Here is a 19,740-nt window from a genome sequence, read left to right on the forward strand (position 1 = left end):
ATAAAATGGACCCTATCTGCCACCAGATACACAGCTGCATCCTCCAAATGCAAACCACACTCCTCCAGTCCCCAAACCAGTTGCTGCACCCCAAAAGAAAAGTACCTACAAATATTTTTTATTTTCGTAGACATCGTGGAGCTTCAAGACGTGAGGGTGTTCAATGAGCTTCAGGATGGCAATTTCCCGCTCTACCTGCAACACAAAACAACAGCACATTGCAACAGTTAAAGATAGGTCTGGGAGAAATTTTAATTAAGACATCGAAATTTGCGAAATTACTGAATTTTATGCAACATAAATTCATGAAATTTTACCTGAACACATATCTTGTGTTAAAAAAAATCTATTGAGATACCACAAGAGACTGGTTTGAGTTTACTACGTCTCACTTAGAGACATTTTCCACTTGAATCAGTCTGCTAACGGTCTCATGTGTAAATATTTAGCGCAACACACAAATGGAATTTCATGAAATTTGACTAGAAAAAATACATGCAATGTCACACTGCGCTACAATCAGTCTAAAGCAGGAATTGGGATGGATAAGATTTCCTGGATACCAAAAGAGAACACTAACACATTGGGATTCCTGGTACCTACAACTTTTCAATTACTCAGGGTAAGGGAACAAATGCCAGCTCCATGGCACACCAACTGAAACACTGTGTCAACGGTCAACTCTTAAGCTTGAAACCTTTAGGAAACATTGAGAGGTTAAGATTGCCAAATTAGATTTTCCGATCAATTTAGGTGCACATGGAAAGAACAGTATTAAATCAGGATAACAGTAACACTGGGATTTTCACCATGATTTAACATCTTGCTGGAAAAAATTGGGCCTAGTGGTAGTACAGTTACTACATGGATTCCACATTTTTACAATCAGTAGGGCAACCAGCCCTTTTCTTGTTTTACCATGCTTTGATACGATTTTAAAGAGTCAGTTACTTCCTCACGTAGGGGCTTACTGCGCACCCTAAAACCAACACAAATGGTAATATTTGCAATTGATGAAATGACACACAGTTTTACATATTTTTGGGATGCACAAAGAACCCATCAAGGTGTATTACAGGCAGACAAAAGATGCTGAGTCATTGTGGATCCCAACACGGATCAAACTCTACTGAACATTAACAGGAACAAATGTACTGTTCACAGGAAAAACAAAACTAAAAGTCAAGAAGTGTGCATATTGTTGGTCCCCGCCCCTGGTTACTTATGACCAGACATGAGTCGGATTGAGCCAGCGAATTAATTGCAGATTCTCTCACAAGAGCTTCTCAAAGCTATCTGAGCCTCTCGGAGCTACAAAGAGTCACAACATTGTTCTCGTCACCTCCCGACTTCAGAAGGTTACAACATCTGGTGTTCAAGCGGGACGAAGGATCCCATGGCACAAGAAGCAGACAGTTAGCATAAAACTTAAAGCTAACTTGTAGAGCATGGTATGTAATAGAAACTTATATATTCAAACCACAGTTCAGGGAGGTCGTAGATTGGATATTGAGCATAGAATCAGACAGTTACACAACTTTACTCGTTTGAAACCCTCGAAGATCTTTCCAAATCAACTTATTTTAATCGGTGGCGGCAAATAAAGAAGGGTTAACACTCCTCACATAAGACCCTCTGCTTCCCTGCATTGTAAATTTTTATAATCTGGATCCAAAGGTCAAAGCATTGGTAGCACTGCAATAATCCCCTGGCCAGGGATCAGTTTGGATCTATCATTTGCGTTCTGGATTTCTGAGCTGCTATGTTTGGTTGAAATCAACAGGTTTCTGGACCTCTACTGCAACAGTCTCTCAGCTGTATTTCCAAAGCAAAGAAACACCATGTGTATTTGGAAAGAAGATGCTGATCCACCTGTGACTCTATCTCAACCCTAAAAAGGAAAGTAGCAATGAGAGAGTGAGCCTGCAGGATCCGCCATATTGAATTTGTGAGCTTGGAGAGAGACTGCAGCCTGTCAAAGTCTGAGGAAGCTAGACTTTGAGCCGGACAAAGATATAGTTATCAAATCTCTAACACTTCTTCAGTTATCTTTACATGATGTTCTCAACTTCGGGTGCTATGCTAGATTGTGTTTGCTGACACATTTCCAGATGTTGTAGAATGCTGCCACACAGCTGTCTACGTGTGCATGTAAGTAGGACTCTGCCAGCACTCATTTATGCTGCCTTCACTTCCCTCCCACCAAATAAATAAAACTAATTTCGTTGCGCGTGCTGCATCGCCAAATGCAATGCAGCGCGTGCAAAGAAATTAATTTTTATTTGTTTGTGTACTTACCTATGTGCGGCCGTATGCCAGAGTTTACTACCCCCCACCCTACCCCTCCCCCTCCCCACGTCAGCGCCCGGCAGCACTCCCACCACGGGTCGCTACTGCCTCCCACATCTTCAATGATCACCTTCAGGGTTCCTTTTCCTTCAATCTGTTTATAGGAGATCCCTCTCTGTTTTTTAACAACTAACCACTTTTCTGCGTGCTAAGATGCTGCCTCTGCTCCTGCCATGTTCTGCTGCTTGAGACTCCATGATTTGGTAGGAAGTAGCACTGAGTATGACCTTAGGAGCAACTTCTGATCCCTTCAAAAACAGACGTTCATACAGGGATCATAAATCAGGGTCATGTGATAATTACCACATAGGGTAATATGGTGTGATATGCACAACACCCCACATATATACCTCATCAATATTGGCAAGCCAGTTCTGCTGAAATATATTTGGGGGCGAGGGGGTTAATGAAAAAGAGACAAAGCATGGAGGACCTTCTGTGGTAAATACTACATACAGATTTTATGCCTGATTTATAAGGCCACGTCTTGGAACAAGAGTTATTTATGTAATACCTCACAGAGCGCCTCCATCTTGACATACTTGGGACCAGGCCCATTGACTAGGAGGAGGGGTTTTCATCAAGAAGGTTCCCTCTGCCTGAACAGTTTCCCTTTCATGCTTTGGTCAACTTCTGACCATCTATCCTATAGGAGGCAGCTAAAGACATAGGAGGAGTACTTTGACCGTTTTCCTTAAAATGTTTGTCCCGCTGCAGTTTCACCCTCAACGCCATGATCCCTTAGGGCAGTGGTTCTTAACCTGTGGTCCGAGAACCTCTGGAGGTATGCATGGTCAACATGGCGGTCTAAAACAAATTTGCTAAATTATATAATATTAAAATGAATGAATAAAGTATATGCAAATAAGGAAGCAAGATTGAAAATGTGAAAACGTTTTCTTTTTAACTGTGAATTTAACTAAATATGTCAATATTTGCGCATTTGCATGGTGTATGCCTGTTGTGGTATTTTTTTTGTAATGTTTTGAGGTTCAAATCATAAAATCTGCTTACGCCCGGTGTCCCAGCCTTCAATAATAACTCATTGGGGGTACCAGGTCTCCAGTAATTATTAAGTGGGGCCCACAAAAGTCAAAACCACTGCCTTAGAGGTGTACGGGTGATTTACAAAAGGTAGTTAAAGAGCCAGAAACAATGCAGGTTTGACAGAGGCTTTTACTTGGTAACCAGTGCCCACCTTCCAGGATGTGTCACACTGCAGCAGATGTCGAGATTCACAGAGGCCGATCGCTGCACAGCCTGATCACGGACTGTTCGTGATGCCATGTGTATGAAGATGCCAGGTGTTGCACTACTGCCCCCCCCCCACCCCATCCCCGATTTTTATCTATTCATTTCCAAAGGATCCAACTACAGACAAGCATGAATGGTCCAATCTACACACTGCATTACAGTGAAGCGTTGAGTATGTGCAATGCAAAGGTAACTGACGCAGTGACGACCGCTTATGTTGTGTCCTCAAATTTACTGGCAGAATTCCTACAGTTATTAGACATGGCATGACGTCATTTCATTAAACTGGCAAGGGTCATGGTTCTTGGCCACTGCAGCTTTTCAAATTCAGACTTTTATTAGCAAAGAATGTAAAATCTAGATAAATAACACCTGTCGCGCCATTTCCTGGTTATCTTCACAGAAAAGCCAGGCAATGCACTTCACCGTCTCATTTCAAAAGGGGGCTTTCTTAAACGGCATAATTTCATTTATTTGATTCGTTTTATGGAGTGTGTACGGCGCCACGACCACTTTGTATTTCAAAGCACTTATTGCACCGATGGCAAGAACTGTTTAAAGGTAAATGAGCTTTATAGGTGAAAAGGTGAAACAATGACGCTGCGTCACGCGTCGCGCCAGTGCGCTGGGCACCAACCAGGCTCCACAATGTGGCACCGCCCCTCCGGTGCACGAGAGCCCACCTACCGCCCTGGCATCGGTTTCCGCAGACAGGCCCCGAGCGGAGGATCATCACATCAGAAGAGCGCGCCAGGCGATGTGTTTACCCGTCAACACTTAAGTGGCCTGTCAGCTATCTGTCATGACAGTTTATTGTAACTTTTAACTCAGATATCAAAAAGTAGACGCGCTGTTTCCCTTCACATCCACAAAAGCACTTAGTTCCCCCCGAGCAGCATTTCCCTTTCAGATGCCGTGTTGAATGGTTTCGACATATTTAAGTGGTGTGCAAATATTGCAACCCGTTGCATGAATGCACGGCGGGTGCTTGGTTAGAGGGACGGGCCTTCTTCACCTCGGGGACCTGCTGTGGGAGAGAAGGCGGGGGGACGTGCAATCTGCGTCACCGATGACAGACACGGCGAGAGGCTGAGCTAGAGAGACAGGACTTCTCCAACGACAGTGACAGGCACATGGGGGCTTGTGGAGGAGATGGGCCGGGCCTCACCTCCAGGGACGTGTTCTGGCGGAAAGACAGACAGGTCTGCGTCTTCAGTGGCAGACAATGGGAGAGGGCAAGGAGAGTGACAGGGCCTCGCCTTCACCACCAGGCAGAGGGAGGGGATATGAAGGAGAGAGACAGGGTTTCACCTACAGCGACAGGCACAGGCTGAGGTGTGGGGGTGACGCACAGTTGTTCATCTACAGTGGCATGCACAAGGTGAGGGTGTAGAAGTGAGCGACAGGGTTTCACCTACAGCGACAGGGTGAGATCATGGGGTGAGGGAAATGGTTTCACCTACAGTGACAGGCACAGGATGAAGGTACGGAAGTGAAGGGCAGGGTTTCACCTGCAGTGACAGGCATAGGATGAGGGTACGGAAGTGAAGGGCAGGGTTTCACCTGCAGTGACAGGCACAGGGGAAGGTATGGACGAGAAAGGGTTTCACCTGCATTAACAGGCACAGAGTGAAGGCATGGAGGTGAGGGACAGGGTTTCAGCTGCAGTGAAAACCACAGGGTAAGGTGATGGGGATGAAGAGCGTGTGTTCTCCCACAGTGACAGTCACAGGGTGAGGGTATGGAGGTGAGGGACATCGTTTCACCTGCAGTGAAAAGCACAGGGTAAAGTGATGGGTGTCACAGACAGGTGTTCTCTCACATTGATAAGCACAGAGTGAAGGTGTGGAGGTGAGAGACAGGGTTTCACTTGCAGTGAAAGCAGAGGGTGAGGGTATGGTGGTGAGGGGCAGGGTTTCACCTGCAGTGAAAAGCACAGGGTAAAGTGATGGGGGTCAGAGACAGGTGTTCTCTCACATTGATAAGCACAGAGTGAAGGTGTGGAGGTGAGAGACAGGTATTCACTTGCAGTGAAAGCAGAGGGTGAGGGTATGGTGGTGATGGGCAGGGTTTCACCTGCAGTGAAAACCACAGGGTAAAGTGATGGGGGTCAGAGACAGGTGTTCTCTCACATTGATAAGCACAGAGTGAAGGTGTGGAGGTGAGAGACAGGGATTCACTTGCAGTGAAAGCAGAGGGTGAGGGTATGGTGGTGAGGGGCAGGGTTTCACCTGCAGTGAAAACCACAGGGTAAGGTGATGGATGTGAGGGTCAAGTGTTCTCCCACAGTGACAGGCACAGGAGGAGGGTTTGAAGGTGAGGGACAGGGTTTCACCTTTAGTGACAGGCACAGAGTTGAGGGTGTGGATGTGAGGGTTAGGATTTACCTGCTGGGACAAGTACACGGTGTGTGTGTGTGTGTGTGTGTGTGTGAAGGACACAGCTGCACCTGCAGTGACAGACAGAGAAGAAAAAGAACAAACCTTCAGGGACAGGACTTGGGAAAGGATCAGGCGAGGGTCTGACATTATTCTTTCCTAGACAGCATCAACTGGCTCACACCCACGAATACAGACGCTGAACACCTGCTCACTCAATGGGAACGACTCACTATTCAAGACACTATCTCCATCATGAACTCCTTGCACTCTGGGGCATGAATCAAACCAAGCCCCCACCACGTCTTCAACCTCCGAAACAAGACAATCAGTGAGGAGCTCAGGAAGGTCCTGAACACATCCATCACTGCGGCCTCCTTCCCTGAGGACTGTAAGCATGCTTAAGTGAGGCCCCTCCTGAAAAAAAAATCAGCTGATCCCGCTGATCTGAAGAACTACCAGCCTATCTCACTACTCCCATGACCAGCAAAAGTCATTGCGCAATCAACCAGCAACTCACCCTACACCTAGAAGACCACAACCTCCTGGACCCAACCCAATCCAGATTTTGAACTAACCACAGCACCAAGACAGAACTGATCATAGGCACCAATGACATCAGAGCCCTCCTGAGCTTTAAGGAAACAGCAGCCCTCATCCTCTTGAACTTATACGGCTCATTTGACTCAGTTTCTCCCAACATCCTGATCAACATACTCCACCACATCAGAATCCAAGGAAACACCCTCAAATGGAACGCCTCGTATCTCACCAGCACTACCCAAAATATCTGACTCCTGCCATTCACCTCAGAGCCAAAGAAGACTATCTGCGAGGTCGCGCAGGGTTCAACCCCCAGCCTGACCCTCTTGAACACCTATATGACCCCCCGGCTGACACAGTCAGATCACACAAACTTAACATAATCTCCTACGCTGATGACACACAGCTCATCCTTTCGTTGTCCAAAGACCCCCTCAACCACAAAAGCTAACTTCCAAACACGATTCATGAATGTTATGGCCTGCATGAAGAACAACTGTCTTAAACTCAATTCAGAAAAAACAGAAGTCCTCATCTTTGCGGACAACACCTCGCCACGGAATGACTCACGGTGTCCCACTGGAGCTGGGCACAAAGCCTGCAACCTCGGCATCATCCTGGATAATTAGCTATCCATTAAGAAACAAGTCAACACAGTCACCTCTGCCTGCTTCTACCCCCTTTGCATGCTCTACAAGATCTTCAGGTAGCTCATGGTGAACACCAGAACCATCATGCAGGCCTTCCTCACCAACAGACTGGACTATGGAAAAACACCCTACGTAGGAATCACTGCACGCCTCCTGAAGAGACTCAAAACAAAAGACTCCAAACAATACAGAACTCAGTGCCAAGACTCAACACTTGACCTTGTCAGAAAGACCCACATCACATTCTACCTCAAGAAACTACATAGGCTCCCAATCCAGAAGAAATGCCAGTTCAAGATGCTGACTCACACCTAAAACGCCCTGCACAACAAAGTACCAGAATACATCAACAACCACCTGAACTTCCACCAACCATTTAGATACCTACATTCAGCCTTCCTTTCAATCACAGACACCCCACAGATCCGTTGAGCCAACAGTGGAGGAAGCTCCTTTTCGCACCTGGCAGCCAAGGCTTGGAACAGCCCCCCTGCCCCCTCCCCCCCCAGGACCACACCATCATTCCAACAATTCAGAAGAGAACTAAAGACCTGTTTGTTTGAATAAACAACCTCCACGCAGCATCAAAAAGCTCGCAGCGTTCTACAGGGCTGCACTGGCCGTACCGGGCACCGGCATTTCCCTGGTGGGCCGCCAGGGTGGGGGCTGGTTTTGGGCCCCTGGGGGCCGTTTATGTTACAGGGCTGTTTTTGCAATATCGGCCCCTGTAATAAAATCGGCCGAAGCCGGCCCTGGCAAATAGCTCGGCTGCACCCCCAACCCCTCGGGGGGCCTGCCGACCACTTTACCAGGGCCGGTTTTGGTTCCCAGTCCGGCCCTGGCATTCTACAAATGATTGATTGATTCCAGGTCAGGAGGCCATGGGCGGAGAGTGACAGAGTGAGGCTATTGAGGAGAGAGCCAGCTCTTCATCTCCAGTTGAAAGCAATTGGAACAGATTTTGAAAGACAGTCTGGACTTCTCAACTTTGGTCAGGTAGCTGCATTGGATGCCATGTGATAGAAAACAAGAAAGGAAGCCCCTAGCTCTCAAAGCACAAGTAAAAGCTGGAGCTGGCTCTTCCCAACCCTAGTGCCCAAGTACACCGGCTTCCAGAGGACGTCACACTGCCCGCATGGCCAGCACTGTAGGCTGACAGAGCACTCCCACACTCGGACAACCTGATAGGCTCACTGCAACGCAATGCTGGTGGGAGAGCTTGTATTGTGGTAACCATTTCAGACTGGGTCCCGCATTTAAGACAAATAGGCTTTACTGACTTCTATCCAGGAAATATCAAATCAGCCGGATTCTACCACTTAGGATGGCAAATTAAACTTGTACATCTCCTCTCTTGAAAGTAAGCCTAGCCAACTTTTGGAACGTATCAGGACTATTCCCAGATGTATATAAATTGCTGATATTGCTTTATGGCTACTTCAGGGTGCTTGAATGTCCTTCTCTGTAAGTGCTGACTATAGATCAAGGGAAGTTATATTCCAACCAGAGGGTTTGGATCATAACTATTGTAGTTAAAAAGTATTAGTAGAAGTCCTAGCTGAATACTTCTGTACTTGGGATCCTCCTGAAGGGTAACTCATCTGTTGGTTTCAGCGTTTTCTAGAGTCTTGAGCTCCCGGTGATCTGGTTCTGTGTATTCACAATAATCCCAAATAAATAACAGAAGAGGTGGAGAAAAGTGGCATGACATCTCAAATATGTGTCTGCTGCAGATGTTCATCATAAAGAGCTAATTTGCAACTCCTACCTTCCTATTGACTGCAAGAAATCCAGTCCAGTGGTATATGTTGCAGTTTTACCACCTCACTTTTTCATTTTTCACCTAGAACACTTCGACCCTAGAGATCCCCCACTCAGCAGCTATAAGTGCTTGCCAAAAGAGCTCTTGATTTGACTGGAAAACATCAAAAGTGCCATCATTATGATCTCAAGTTATCACCCCCCCCAAGAATTGTTTTTGGCAGTCTATCAACTATGGTTTGGGGGCACAGCCTTTGTACTGTACCCTTGACAGTGAGGTCTTATTCCCAACCCAAAGAGTGTTAAAAACGTGTGTTCCCTAAACAAGGAACACCCTATTTCAGTCTAGTGACTCCCCATGACAGTCAACCCAGCAGGCGTACCAATCTTTCTCCCTTAAGACCTGCTTCGGTTGTGGAGATGTCAGAGGTGGAGGAAAATATATTCCTTCTAGTCAATCCCATTCTCCCAGTTTACAAGGGACAGAATCTGCAAAAACGTTCTCTCTCCTTAGCAGATTGCTGTAAAAAAAATGTTAAAGAAGTGCCTTGATGACTGCAAGATGAATCCCTAACCACGTCACCAGAACATCTGAAATACTGAAATGCTGGATGCTGAAAGTTTGTATGGAACTGAAGAATTCTTCCTGGCTATCTGAGCTCTGTGCTGGCCATTTCTCTACAGCTGGAAGGAGGTTCTGTTCCGTGGCCTTGAGTGAAGGAGCCTCCCTTCCTGAAGGGCTTTTCTATTGGTTTTGGGCATCAACCCAGTGAACTGTGAATCTCAGCCATATTCATAGGTATCCTAATAGCCTCAAGACCCACCCAACATATGTGTTTATGGAAACAGATTTAGCCATGCCCAACTGGAGAATTAACCATACATGAGACATAGTTACAGGCCAGCTTCCTTGAGGAGTAAGCCTGTCTGTTGGGTGTATTCATTCGCTATCAACGAATCTTTATACTCCTGCAGATCTCTCCCACAGGCCTTTCCACATTTCGTTTGTACGGTGTGGTACTGATCAGGAACCACTGTCCCCTACCTATGGGATGCAAGAGCATAGAACGACAATTCTGAACCATTTTTAACCTCTCCTTGGCTTAGCACTGACGTCCCGCAACCAGCAGAAGTCGGACAAGGATCATTTCCAAGGCCCTGGTGCAATATAAGGTCCACCGCCCTACCACCTCCAAACCAGAATTAGCCAAGTGACATATGGAGAGAAAAATTCCACTGTGAACGGTAGCGCCAGAAAAATCAGTCGGTGAAGTTTATCATTGTCCTTAATCCCTGTGCACAAAGTGGGAGTGGCACAATCCATGCTCAGGTCACCAGAAAGCTATAAGCAGGACTACAAGGTCTGGTGGAGTTCAAGAAAGTGGCTCACTAACACACCGTATTCCCCAGACCCTGACCTCAAGTGCCAAGAACTCCAGACACAAGGAACAACCAAACACAACTGATGGTTTTCAATGCATCAGCCTGATTTGTTTCTTGTTAAGCACAAACCGTATCTGTGAACTAAGGGGGGCACTGGGACATCACCTGAATTTTGTTTTTAACTCACCCTGATCAAAAACAAGTCTTAGACATGTTCAGAAAACTATTTTTTATCTGGAAATGTTGATTTATTTAGCTACATAGTAATAAACATTTTTAAAAATGCACCTCTTCTACCCTAAATGTCACGGCAGAAGTCAGAGGAACTGTAGTTCTACATTTGTGCCACACTTCATCTCTCCATTGTGACATGGACCCACTCACTGCCTGTTCACCCCCTAGTAGTAACCGCTGGCAGTGATATACGTGAGGCCTAGGGCAGGGATTCTGAACCTAAGTGCCTCCAAAATATTGTTAACTCGCCCCATCAATGAACAAAGACTTACTTAACAGATAGCAAGCGCCATCTTCACTACCCTACATTGGAACATACCTCATAAGGCACATGCCTTGGGGAATTCAGATTGTTTCCGTTAATCCTAGTTCAAAACTGTTACACTATTGAAAATGTTTCTTAGAGATGTATTCTTTTTAAAGGTCACCCATCTGAACATTGTGACAATTTGTGTTGCGGTGCTTATCTACTGGTCATCACACCACCTCGAATGAGTAAGCCTTGTCTCCTCCACTGCAGATACTACTGAAAATGAAGGGGTTCTCAGGTAACCATTTCAGTCCTAGGGAACAGCACTTAGGCTAGGAGAAAGAACGGATGGTGTTCCTCCTTACACCCCTGGGATGCTGACACAAAGATTGACTGTCCACGTCTTACTGAATAGAATGAAACATATATTTTCTGAGAAGATATCCTTTACCATGAGTGCAGCATTTTGTAACCAAATCCCCCTCTCTCTCTCTTTAAGGGTGGGGGAACTCCTGTGCATTCCTAAAGTGCTGCTATTTCAAAGAAGACAAAGAAGAATTTGAAACCCAATACATTCCAAACCAGGAGATTGGCAGTCATTAAAGACGCATTCAGCATCAGGACCATCTTTAAAAAACACATTGGGATCCAGTATGCACCAGTCTCCATGGATCCTCGTTATTCATGCGCGAAACATCAAGATGGCGTGGTACCAGAAAATCATTGTCAGAATATTGTCAGACATAAAAATTAACATCTACAAAAATATTGCCCCATTGGATGTAATAAGAGAGATGACTATAACTGATAGAGTGATATATTTTTCAAAATGAAATTTAAACACAATATTTATATCTCATGATATTTCATTAAACAACATTCTTTTATGCATCCACAATGCATGTAAGTTCCATTCAATCATCAAATGTTGGGAAGTAGTTGTGGGAACGACAGCTGTCAGTTCATAGTGACATGATTGCACCCATGGATTGAAGACGTCATCATGAGCATGTCGCCAGCAATGATGATGGGGCGAAGAGTGTGTCACATGCCACGTTGATGTCAAACTTGTGATTCTGCTGGGGCGTAATTTCAATTACATCGGAGGAATAAGAATACTTTTGGTAATTCTGTGTTACTCTTTGACGCATAATTACTGATAATTCAGCAATTACTCATACTAACGTAATCTGGGAGAAAAAATCTAACCACAACAGCACATTCGGCTAGCATGAGTGGCCGCACACACTCACTAATGGTGTTCTGCTGCAATTACTGCTATTTCTTAGTGTAAAAATGCATGCTAGTGTCCATTTATGTGCAAGGGTGCATTTTGCACTAAGAAAATAATGCTTAATTCCAGGAGTAAATTGGGGAAAAATCATAACCTGAGAATGCATTTAGGACCTTTTCCTAGTGCAAAAATGCACCCTCGCGTCCATTTTGAACGAGAGGGGCATTTTTGCGTCAGCAAAATAACGCTAATGTAAAATTATCTGTATCACATAGTTCTGCATAATCTTATGGTATTCTTAGTTAATTCTGTATGATTACGCTACATGGAATTACGCAAATTACGCCCACTCCTACTATTGATGTGCACAAGGATGCCTCCTTGCGGAATTTGAAGCCCATGTAATGGTGTCATGCCAAAATATTGAGCCTATTGATTTGTTCTCTCCCACATTTTTCATTCGGGGTGTGTTTACAGTAATATGCTAACAACAACAGATAGGTGAGACTGCTGCCTCCACCAGAAGAGGTCACCACTTGGGAGACGCCCTTCAGACCATCGGATGCGAGTAGCGTTAAGAGGTGTTGTCTGCACTGTTTCCAGAAGGGCCCACGAAGGCCCTGATAGTACCAGGAGTCAGGCCGCCTTCTTCTGGAGACGAAGAGCCTCCTAGCGGAGAAAGACCAGCTCAATACAGCAAAAAGAAAAATGCACACGCGCACCGCGCCCGCCACAGATAATGCTCTCGTCATCGCAACCACGGGAAATTTATGGTTTCACATTTGCAGAACACATGCAAAGCTTCGCCTCGGAGGACCGGGAAGCTTTCTGTCGGCACGGCAACAGCATCACACCATTAGCATCCGCAGGGACGCCACAGCATCAAAGGCAGAATGGAGACACGAAAGAGAGGGGGAGGGGCGGAAGGATGGCCGTACGGAGCGATGGGGAAGACGGATGGAAGAGAGGCTGGAAGGCTGGAAATGAGGGAAGGATGAGGAGTAAAGGGTGAGAGGGAAATCCCACCAGAATCCCACGATAGAATCTGACAGAAAGATAGGAGGGCGGAGGAAAAAAGAAGCGAAAGGAAATAAAAATAGCTTGACGCACGGGAAAGATGAGGCCTTGACCGAGAACAAAACAGCCTGGCAACTGAGATGTGCGTTTCTCTACTCCAGCAACAGCAGCACTGCGGAGGCATGGGTGTGCGAGAGGCACTCGTACCCGGCCTTACCGGAGCACAGGCGTGGAGCGAACTCTGCTCTGACACTAGGGGCATTGCAGGCTCATGGGGCACGGGAAACACCCAGCTGCAGTGCCACAAACCTCCCGGGCATGGGAAACACTCAGCTGCAGTGCCACTAACCTCCCGGGCATGGGAATGAGCGCTCCGCGGCCACCGGCCTTTCAGGGGCTCTGGGGTGTGACTGACTCTGCTCCGTGATTAACGGTCTTTCAGAGACTCTCCTGTTTGAATGAATCTGCTCGGGGCTATCTTCTTTTCAGGGACTCTGGTGTGTGACTGACTCTGCTCCCGGACTACCGACCTTTCAGGAACTCCAAGCTGTGAATGCCTGTGCTACTGGATTCCCGGCCTTTCAGGGAATCTGGCCACTGAATAACTCTGCTGTGGGACTACCGGCCTTACACGCACTCTGGCGTGTGAATGACTTTTCCAGGATTACCAGCATTCCAGAGGCAGGGACAAGTTAATGCCTCTTTTCTAACCTTTCCCAGGCGCATAAACACTTGAATGATCGCACCAGCGCGAGCCTTCCTGGCGTATGGTGGGTGCGTGTCCAGCTGTGCTGGAACATTAGCAGGCGCTGAGCATCGAGGGCACGTAATGACTCTTCTCTCATACAACCAGCCTCTAGGGGCACGGTCACGTGGCCGGCTCTACCTCAGCACTGGCATGTACCCGCCTCTGTCTAATGTTACCAGTATTCTAGCTTCGCGGGCTGAAATCGATTCTGCTTCAGCCCTATAGGCTCCCCAGGGCCACCAACGTGGGAACGGCTCTGCCAGAGGAGAGGAGAGAAGAAAGCTTCAAATACACTTTAGAAAAAAAATGGAGATAGAAAGTTCCTGGAAGGCCATAGAAACCGAGTTAAACAAAGAATTACAGTAATATGCTAACAACAACAGATAGGTGAGACTGCTGCCTCCACCAGAAGAGGTCACCACTTGGGAGACGCCCTTCAGACCATCGGATGCGAGTAGCGTTAAGAGGTGTTGTCTGCACTGTTTCCAGAAGGGCCCACGAAGGCCCTGATAGTACCAGGAGTCAGGCCGCCTTCTTCTGGAGACGAAGAGTCTCCTAGCGGAGAAAGACCAGCTCAATACAGCAAAAAGAAAAATGCACACGCGCACCGCGCCCGCCACAGATAATGCTCTCGTCATCGCAACCACGGGAAATTTATGGTTTCACATTTGCAGAACACATGCAAAGCTTCGCCTCGGAGGACCGGGAAGCTTTCTGTCGGCACGGCAACAGCATCTGCCAAGCGCGAATATCATGAAGCGCGCCCTTAGGACCCGGGCCCCCCGGGCCACGCCCCCGGTCACGTGATCTGGGGCGACCGGTCGCCCAATCGGCACTCGGTCGCCCAAGTACTTCCGGGTCAGGCACACGTATGTCCGGCTGGGGGGGCAGGGGGCGGAGACCTTTGCCCTATTTAGGGTCAGGAACCCTGGCTTCTGTCTCTCTTTGCCCTCTGCCACCCCAGCTGACGACCTCGCCGGGCGACTCCTTTTTCCACCCCCTACCTTTTTACTTGTAATTTAAATGGGTGTGCGAGAGGCACTCGTACCCGGCCTTACCGGAGCACAGGCGTGGAGCGAACTCTGCTCTGACACTAGGGGCATTGCAGGCTCATGGGGCACGGGAAACACCCAGCTGCAGTGCCACAAACCTCCCGGGCATGGGAAACACTCAGCTGCAGTGCCACTAACCTCCCGGGCATGGGAATGAGCGCTCCGCGGCCACCGGCCTTTCAGGGGCTCTGGGGTGTGACTGACTCTGCTCCGTGATTAACGGTCTTTCAGAGACTCTCCTGTTTGAATGAATCTGCTCGGGGCTATCTTCTTTTCAGGGACTCTGGTGTGTGACTGACTCTGCTCCCGGACTACCGACCTTTCAGGAACTCCAAGCTGTGAATGCCTGTGCTACTGGATTCCCGGCCTTTCAGGGAATCTGGCCACTGAATAACTCTGCTGTGGGACTACCGGCCTTACACGCACTCTGGCGTGTGAATGACTTTTCCAGGATTACCAGCATTCCAGAGGCAGGGACAAGTTAATGCCTCTTTTCTAACCTTTCCCAGGCGCATAAACACTTGAATGATCGCACCAGCGCGAGCCTTCCTGGCGTATGGTGGGTGCGTGTCCAGCTGTGCTGGAACATTAGCAGGCGCTGAGCATCGAGGGCACGTAATGACTCTTCTCTCATACAACCAGCCTCTAGGGGCACGGTCACGTGGCCGGCTCTACCTCAGCACTGGCATGTACCCGCCTCTGTCTAATGTTACCAGTATTCTAGCTTCGCGGGCTGAAATCGATTCTGCTTCAGCCCTATAGGCTCCCCAGGGCCACCAACGTGGGAACGGCTCTGCCAGAGGAGAGGAGAGAAGAAAGCTTCAAATACACTTTAGAAAAAAAATGGAGATAGAAAGTTCCTGGAAGGCCATAGAAACCGAGTTAAACAAAGAATTACAGTAATATGCTAACAACAACAGATAGGTGAGACTGCTGCCTCCACCAGAAGAGGTCACCACTTGGGAGACGCCCTTCAGACCATCGGATGCGAGTAGCGTTAAGAGGTGTTGTCTGCACTGTTTCCAGAAGGGCCCACGAAGGCCCTGATAGTACCAGGAGTCAGGCCGCCTTCTTCTGGAGACGAAGAGTCTCCTAGCGGAGAAAGACCAGCTCAATACAGCAAAAAGAAAAATGCACACGCGCACCGCGCCCGCCACAGATAATGCTCTCGTCATCGCAACCACGGGAAATTTATGGTTTCACATTTGCAGAACACATGCAAAGCTTCGCCTCGGAGGACCGGGAAGCTTTCTGTCGGCACGGCAACAGCATCACACCATTAGCATCCGCAGGGACGCCACAGCATCAAAGGCAGAATGGAGACACGAAAGAGAGGGGGAGGGGCGGAAGGATGGCCGTACGGAGCGATGGGGAAGACGGATGGAAGAGAGGCTGGAAGGCTGGAAATGAGGGAAGGATGAGGAGTAAAGGGTGAGAGGGAAATCCCACCAGAATCCCACGATAGAATCTGACAGAAAGATAGGAGGGCGGAGGAAAAAAGAAGCGAAAGGAAATAAAAATAGCTTGACGCACGGGAAAGATGAGGCCTTGACCGAGAACAAAACAGCCTGGCAACTGAGATGTGCGTTTCTCTACTCCAGCAACAGCAGCACTGCGGAGGCATGGGTGTGCGAGAGGCACTCGTACCCGGCCTTACCGGAGCACAGGCGTGGAGCGAACTCTGCTCTGACACTAGGGGCATTGCAGGCTCATGGGGCACGGGAAACACCCAGCTGCAGTGCCACAAACCTCCCGGGCATGGGAAACACTCAGCTGCAGTGCCACTAACCTCCCGGGCATGGGAATGAGCGCTCCGCGGCCACCGGCCTTTCAGGGGCTCTGGGGTGTGACTGACTCTGCTCCGTGATTAACGGTCTTTCAGAGACTCTCCTGTTTGAATGAATCTGCTCGGGGCTATCTTCTTTTCAGGGACTCTGGTGTGTGACTGACTCTGCTCCCGGACTACCGACCTTTCGGGAACTCCAAGCTGTGAATGCCTGTGCTACTGGATTCCCGGCCTTTCAGGGAATCTGGCCACTGAATAACTCTGCTGTGGGACTACTGGCGTGTGAATGACTTTTCCAGGATTACCAGCATTCCAGAGGCAGGGACAAGTTAATGCCTCTTTTCTAACCTTTCCCAGGCGCATAAACACTTGAATGATCGCACCAGCGCGAGCCTTCCTGGCGTATGGTGGGTGCGTGTCCAGCTGTGCTGGAACATTAGCAGGCGCTGAGCATCAAGGGCACGTAATGACTCTTCTCTCATACAACCAGCCTCTAGGGGCACGGTCACGTGGCCGGCTCTACCTCAGCACTGGCATGTACCCGCCTCTGTCTAATGTTACCAGTATTCTAGCTTCGCGGGCTGAAATCGATTCTGCTTCAGCCCTATAGGCTCCCCAGGGCCACCAACGTGGGAACGGCTCTGCCAGAGGAGAGGAGAGAAGAAAGCTTCAAATACACTTTAGAAAAAAAATGGAGATAGAAAGTTCCTGGAAGGCCATAGAAACCGAGTTAAACAAAGAATTAAAAAATAACCATCCGTAGATAACAGTAGTCAGGAAGCAAAATGAATTTTATAGCTGCTATTAACAAGCGAGAGCGCCACCTGGGGTGAGGGGAAACCCTCATGGATGGCACAGGTGGGCGTCAGATGCAGCAACACCCAGTTTGGGCAACTCAAGGCCAAGGGCCTTAAATCGCTTACTCAGCCAGTGGACCAACTGCGAGCCCCGTGAGGAAAAAAACAAATATTGTTCTAGCACTGTTCTGGTGCTGAGAGGCCGTAGTCAGACTTCAAACCCCACAGGTCGCTGTCCAAGGGCTGAGCAGCCTCAGTCCGACGTCAAAACCTCACAGGGCGCTGTCCAGCTGTTGAGAGGCCACAGCCCAAACGCCAAAGCACCAGGTTCTGAGAGAACACAGAGACACGTCAAAACTCCAGCGGGAGCTATCCAGGCGACGAGAGGTCCCAGTCAGACCTCAAAACTCCTCCAGTGCCTCGGACCATTTAAATGTAATGTAATTGTTTGCAGCTTTAAATAGCGCGAACTCGGCCCGAAGGCGTTTATAGCGCTTTACATGAACAGCAGATCACATTACACAAGGTCAGATATTTATGTTTTTATGCAGGGGGACATTAAGTGATTTGCCCAGGATCGCAGGACGCTGGGATCAAACCTGGGTTCCCCGCAGTTGAAAAGCCTTGAGCTCAGGTCGCAGGCCACTACTCGTATAACAACCCAGACGGAAGTCACAACCTCTTCTGGGAGCTGCCCAGGCCCCCCAGTGTACGCCCGCACCCCGTCCTTGCAGGGCGCTACTCAGGTGCTGAAAGACAATGCCGAGGAGCAAGCAGTCAGGATTCAAGCTCCTGCGGGGAGCTGTCCCGGTGCTGAAAGGCCTCAGGCAAAAGCCACAGCCCATGCAGGGTCTAGCTCGGCTACGACAAGGCCGCAGTCAGAAGCCACTGCCTCTACTGGACGCTGTCCAGGAGCTGTAAGGACGCAGCTAGGATTCCCTCCCCGAACCAAGAAGCTTTCCAAGTGCTGAAATACCACAGAATGATAGACCGCCCAGACCGGATGCTATCCAGGTGCTGGAAAACCGCAGCCAGATTTCAGAGCCTCTGGCAAAGAACTGTTCAGACGCTGAAATGCCGCCTGGCACGGAACTGAGTGGGTCAAGTGTGGAGTCAAAGGCCCTGCAGGCAGCTGTCCTGTCCATCTGCTAAAACACTTTAGTCTGGAATTGCAGCCTCAGGCTGGGAGCTGCCCCTGTGCTAATGAAGCCCAGACAGCCCCACACAGGTAGGATCCTGGAGCTGCCGTACCCTAGTCCGCGTTTCAGATATACAGCGAGCTGGGCGCACTCTGGACCCGTCTGAATGGCCCAATCAGAGTTCTCATAGTGCCTGGAAGTTAGGTTGCCAGGCACTGAATGTCCCTCATCGGGACCCACAGCCTTCGATAAAGAGCTGCCCAGACACTTTTAAGCCCGGAAACCGTAGCCCTGGAGGGGGCGCTGTCCAGGTGCTGAATCGATCTAAGCAGGAGGCGGATCGTCTGCTCGAGAGCTGCCCGGATCCTGAATTGCTCCAGTCAGGATTCCCGTTCCAGCAGAGTTGAGCCTGTGCACGAAGGCTTATTGACACCGGTTCTGCACGACCTACTACTCAGCCAACAGATAAAAATACCAGCTCATCTCTGCAATTGCAGTAACCACGCAACAAGGTGAACCTGGAAGGTGCACTGCGCCGCCGGCTCCGCACCGCACCGTGCTGAGCAAGCAGTCACGTGCTTCTTTCCCGAAGGGGGAGGGGAGCACTTAGAGCCTGAAAAATCAATCCAACGGCACAGAGAGGCATAGTCTGAGACGGAAACACACCGCGTTAGCATGAATGAATTATGCACAGTACAAACATCCCGGTACTCACTGGATGCTAATACAAACACCTGAGTACACAACGGTACTTACTGGGTATCAACAGCACAAACATCCCGGCAATGTCTGGGGACAAATATATACGCCTGAGTACACAATGGTACGACTGGGTGGATGTACAAACACATGAGTACACAACAGCACTTAATGAGTACCAACAGCGAAAACATCCCGCCACTGACTGGTTAGAAATACAAACCCCAGAGTGCACAATGGTACTGAGTGGGAACCAACAGTATTTACAGCCCCGTAGGGACTGGGTTCAAATACAAATAGCCCTGTACCCAGCGGTACTGACTAGCTGCAAATACAAACACCTGAGTACACAACACAACAGTACTGACTGCATACAAATACAACACATGAGAACACTTCAGTGCTGACTGGGTGCACATACAAACATCCTGAGTACACAACGGTACAGACTGGGCACCAACAGTAC

At 48.6% G+C, this 19,740-nt stretch overlaps 1 protein-coding gene across 3 annotated transcripts in view; it reads right to left on the reverse strand.

The window, feature by feature from the left end:
* Positions 1–19,740, reverse strand: part of BRSK2 (BR serine/threonine kinase 2) — a 762,518-nt gene that overhangs the window by 283,730 nt on the left and 459,048 nt on the right. For all 3 annotated transcript variants that reach the window (XM_078682762.1, XM_078682764.1, XM_078682763.1), the window contains exon 3: positions 110–195. In XM_078682762.1, the coding sequence (XP_078538888.1) occupies positions 110–195 (86 nt within the window). The remainder of the gene's footprint in view (positions 1–109; positions 196–19,740) is intronic.

Source organism: Lissotriton helveticus, chromosome 3_1, assembly GCF_964261635.1.
Source record: "Lissotriton helveticus chromosome 3_1, aLisHel1.1, whole genome shotgun sequence".
Classification (NCBI taxonomy): domain Eukaryota; kingdom Metazoa; phylum Chordata; class Amphibia; order Caudata; family Salamandridae; genus Lissotriton; species Lissotriton helveticus.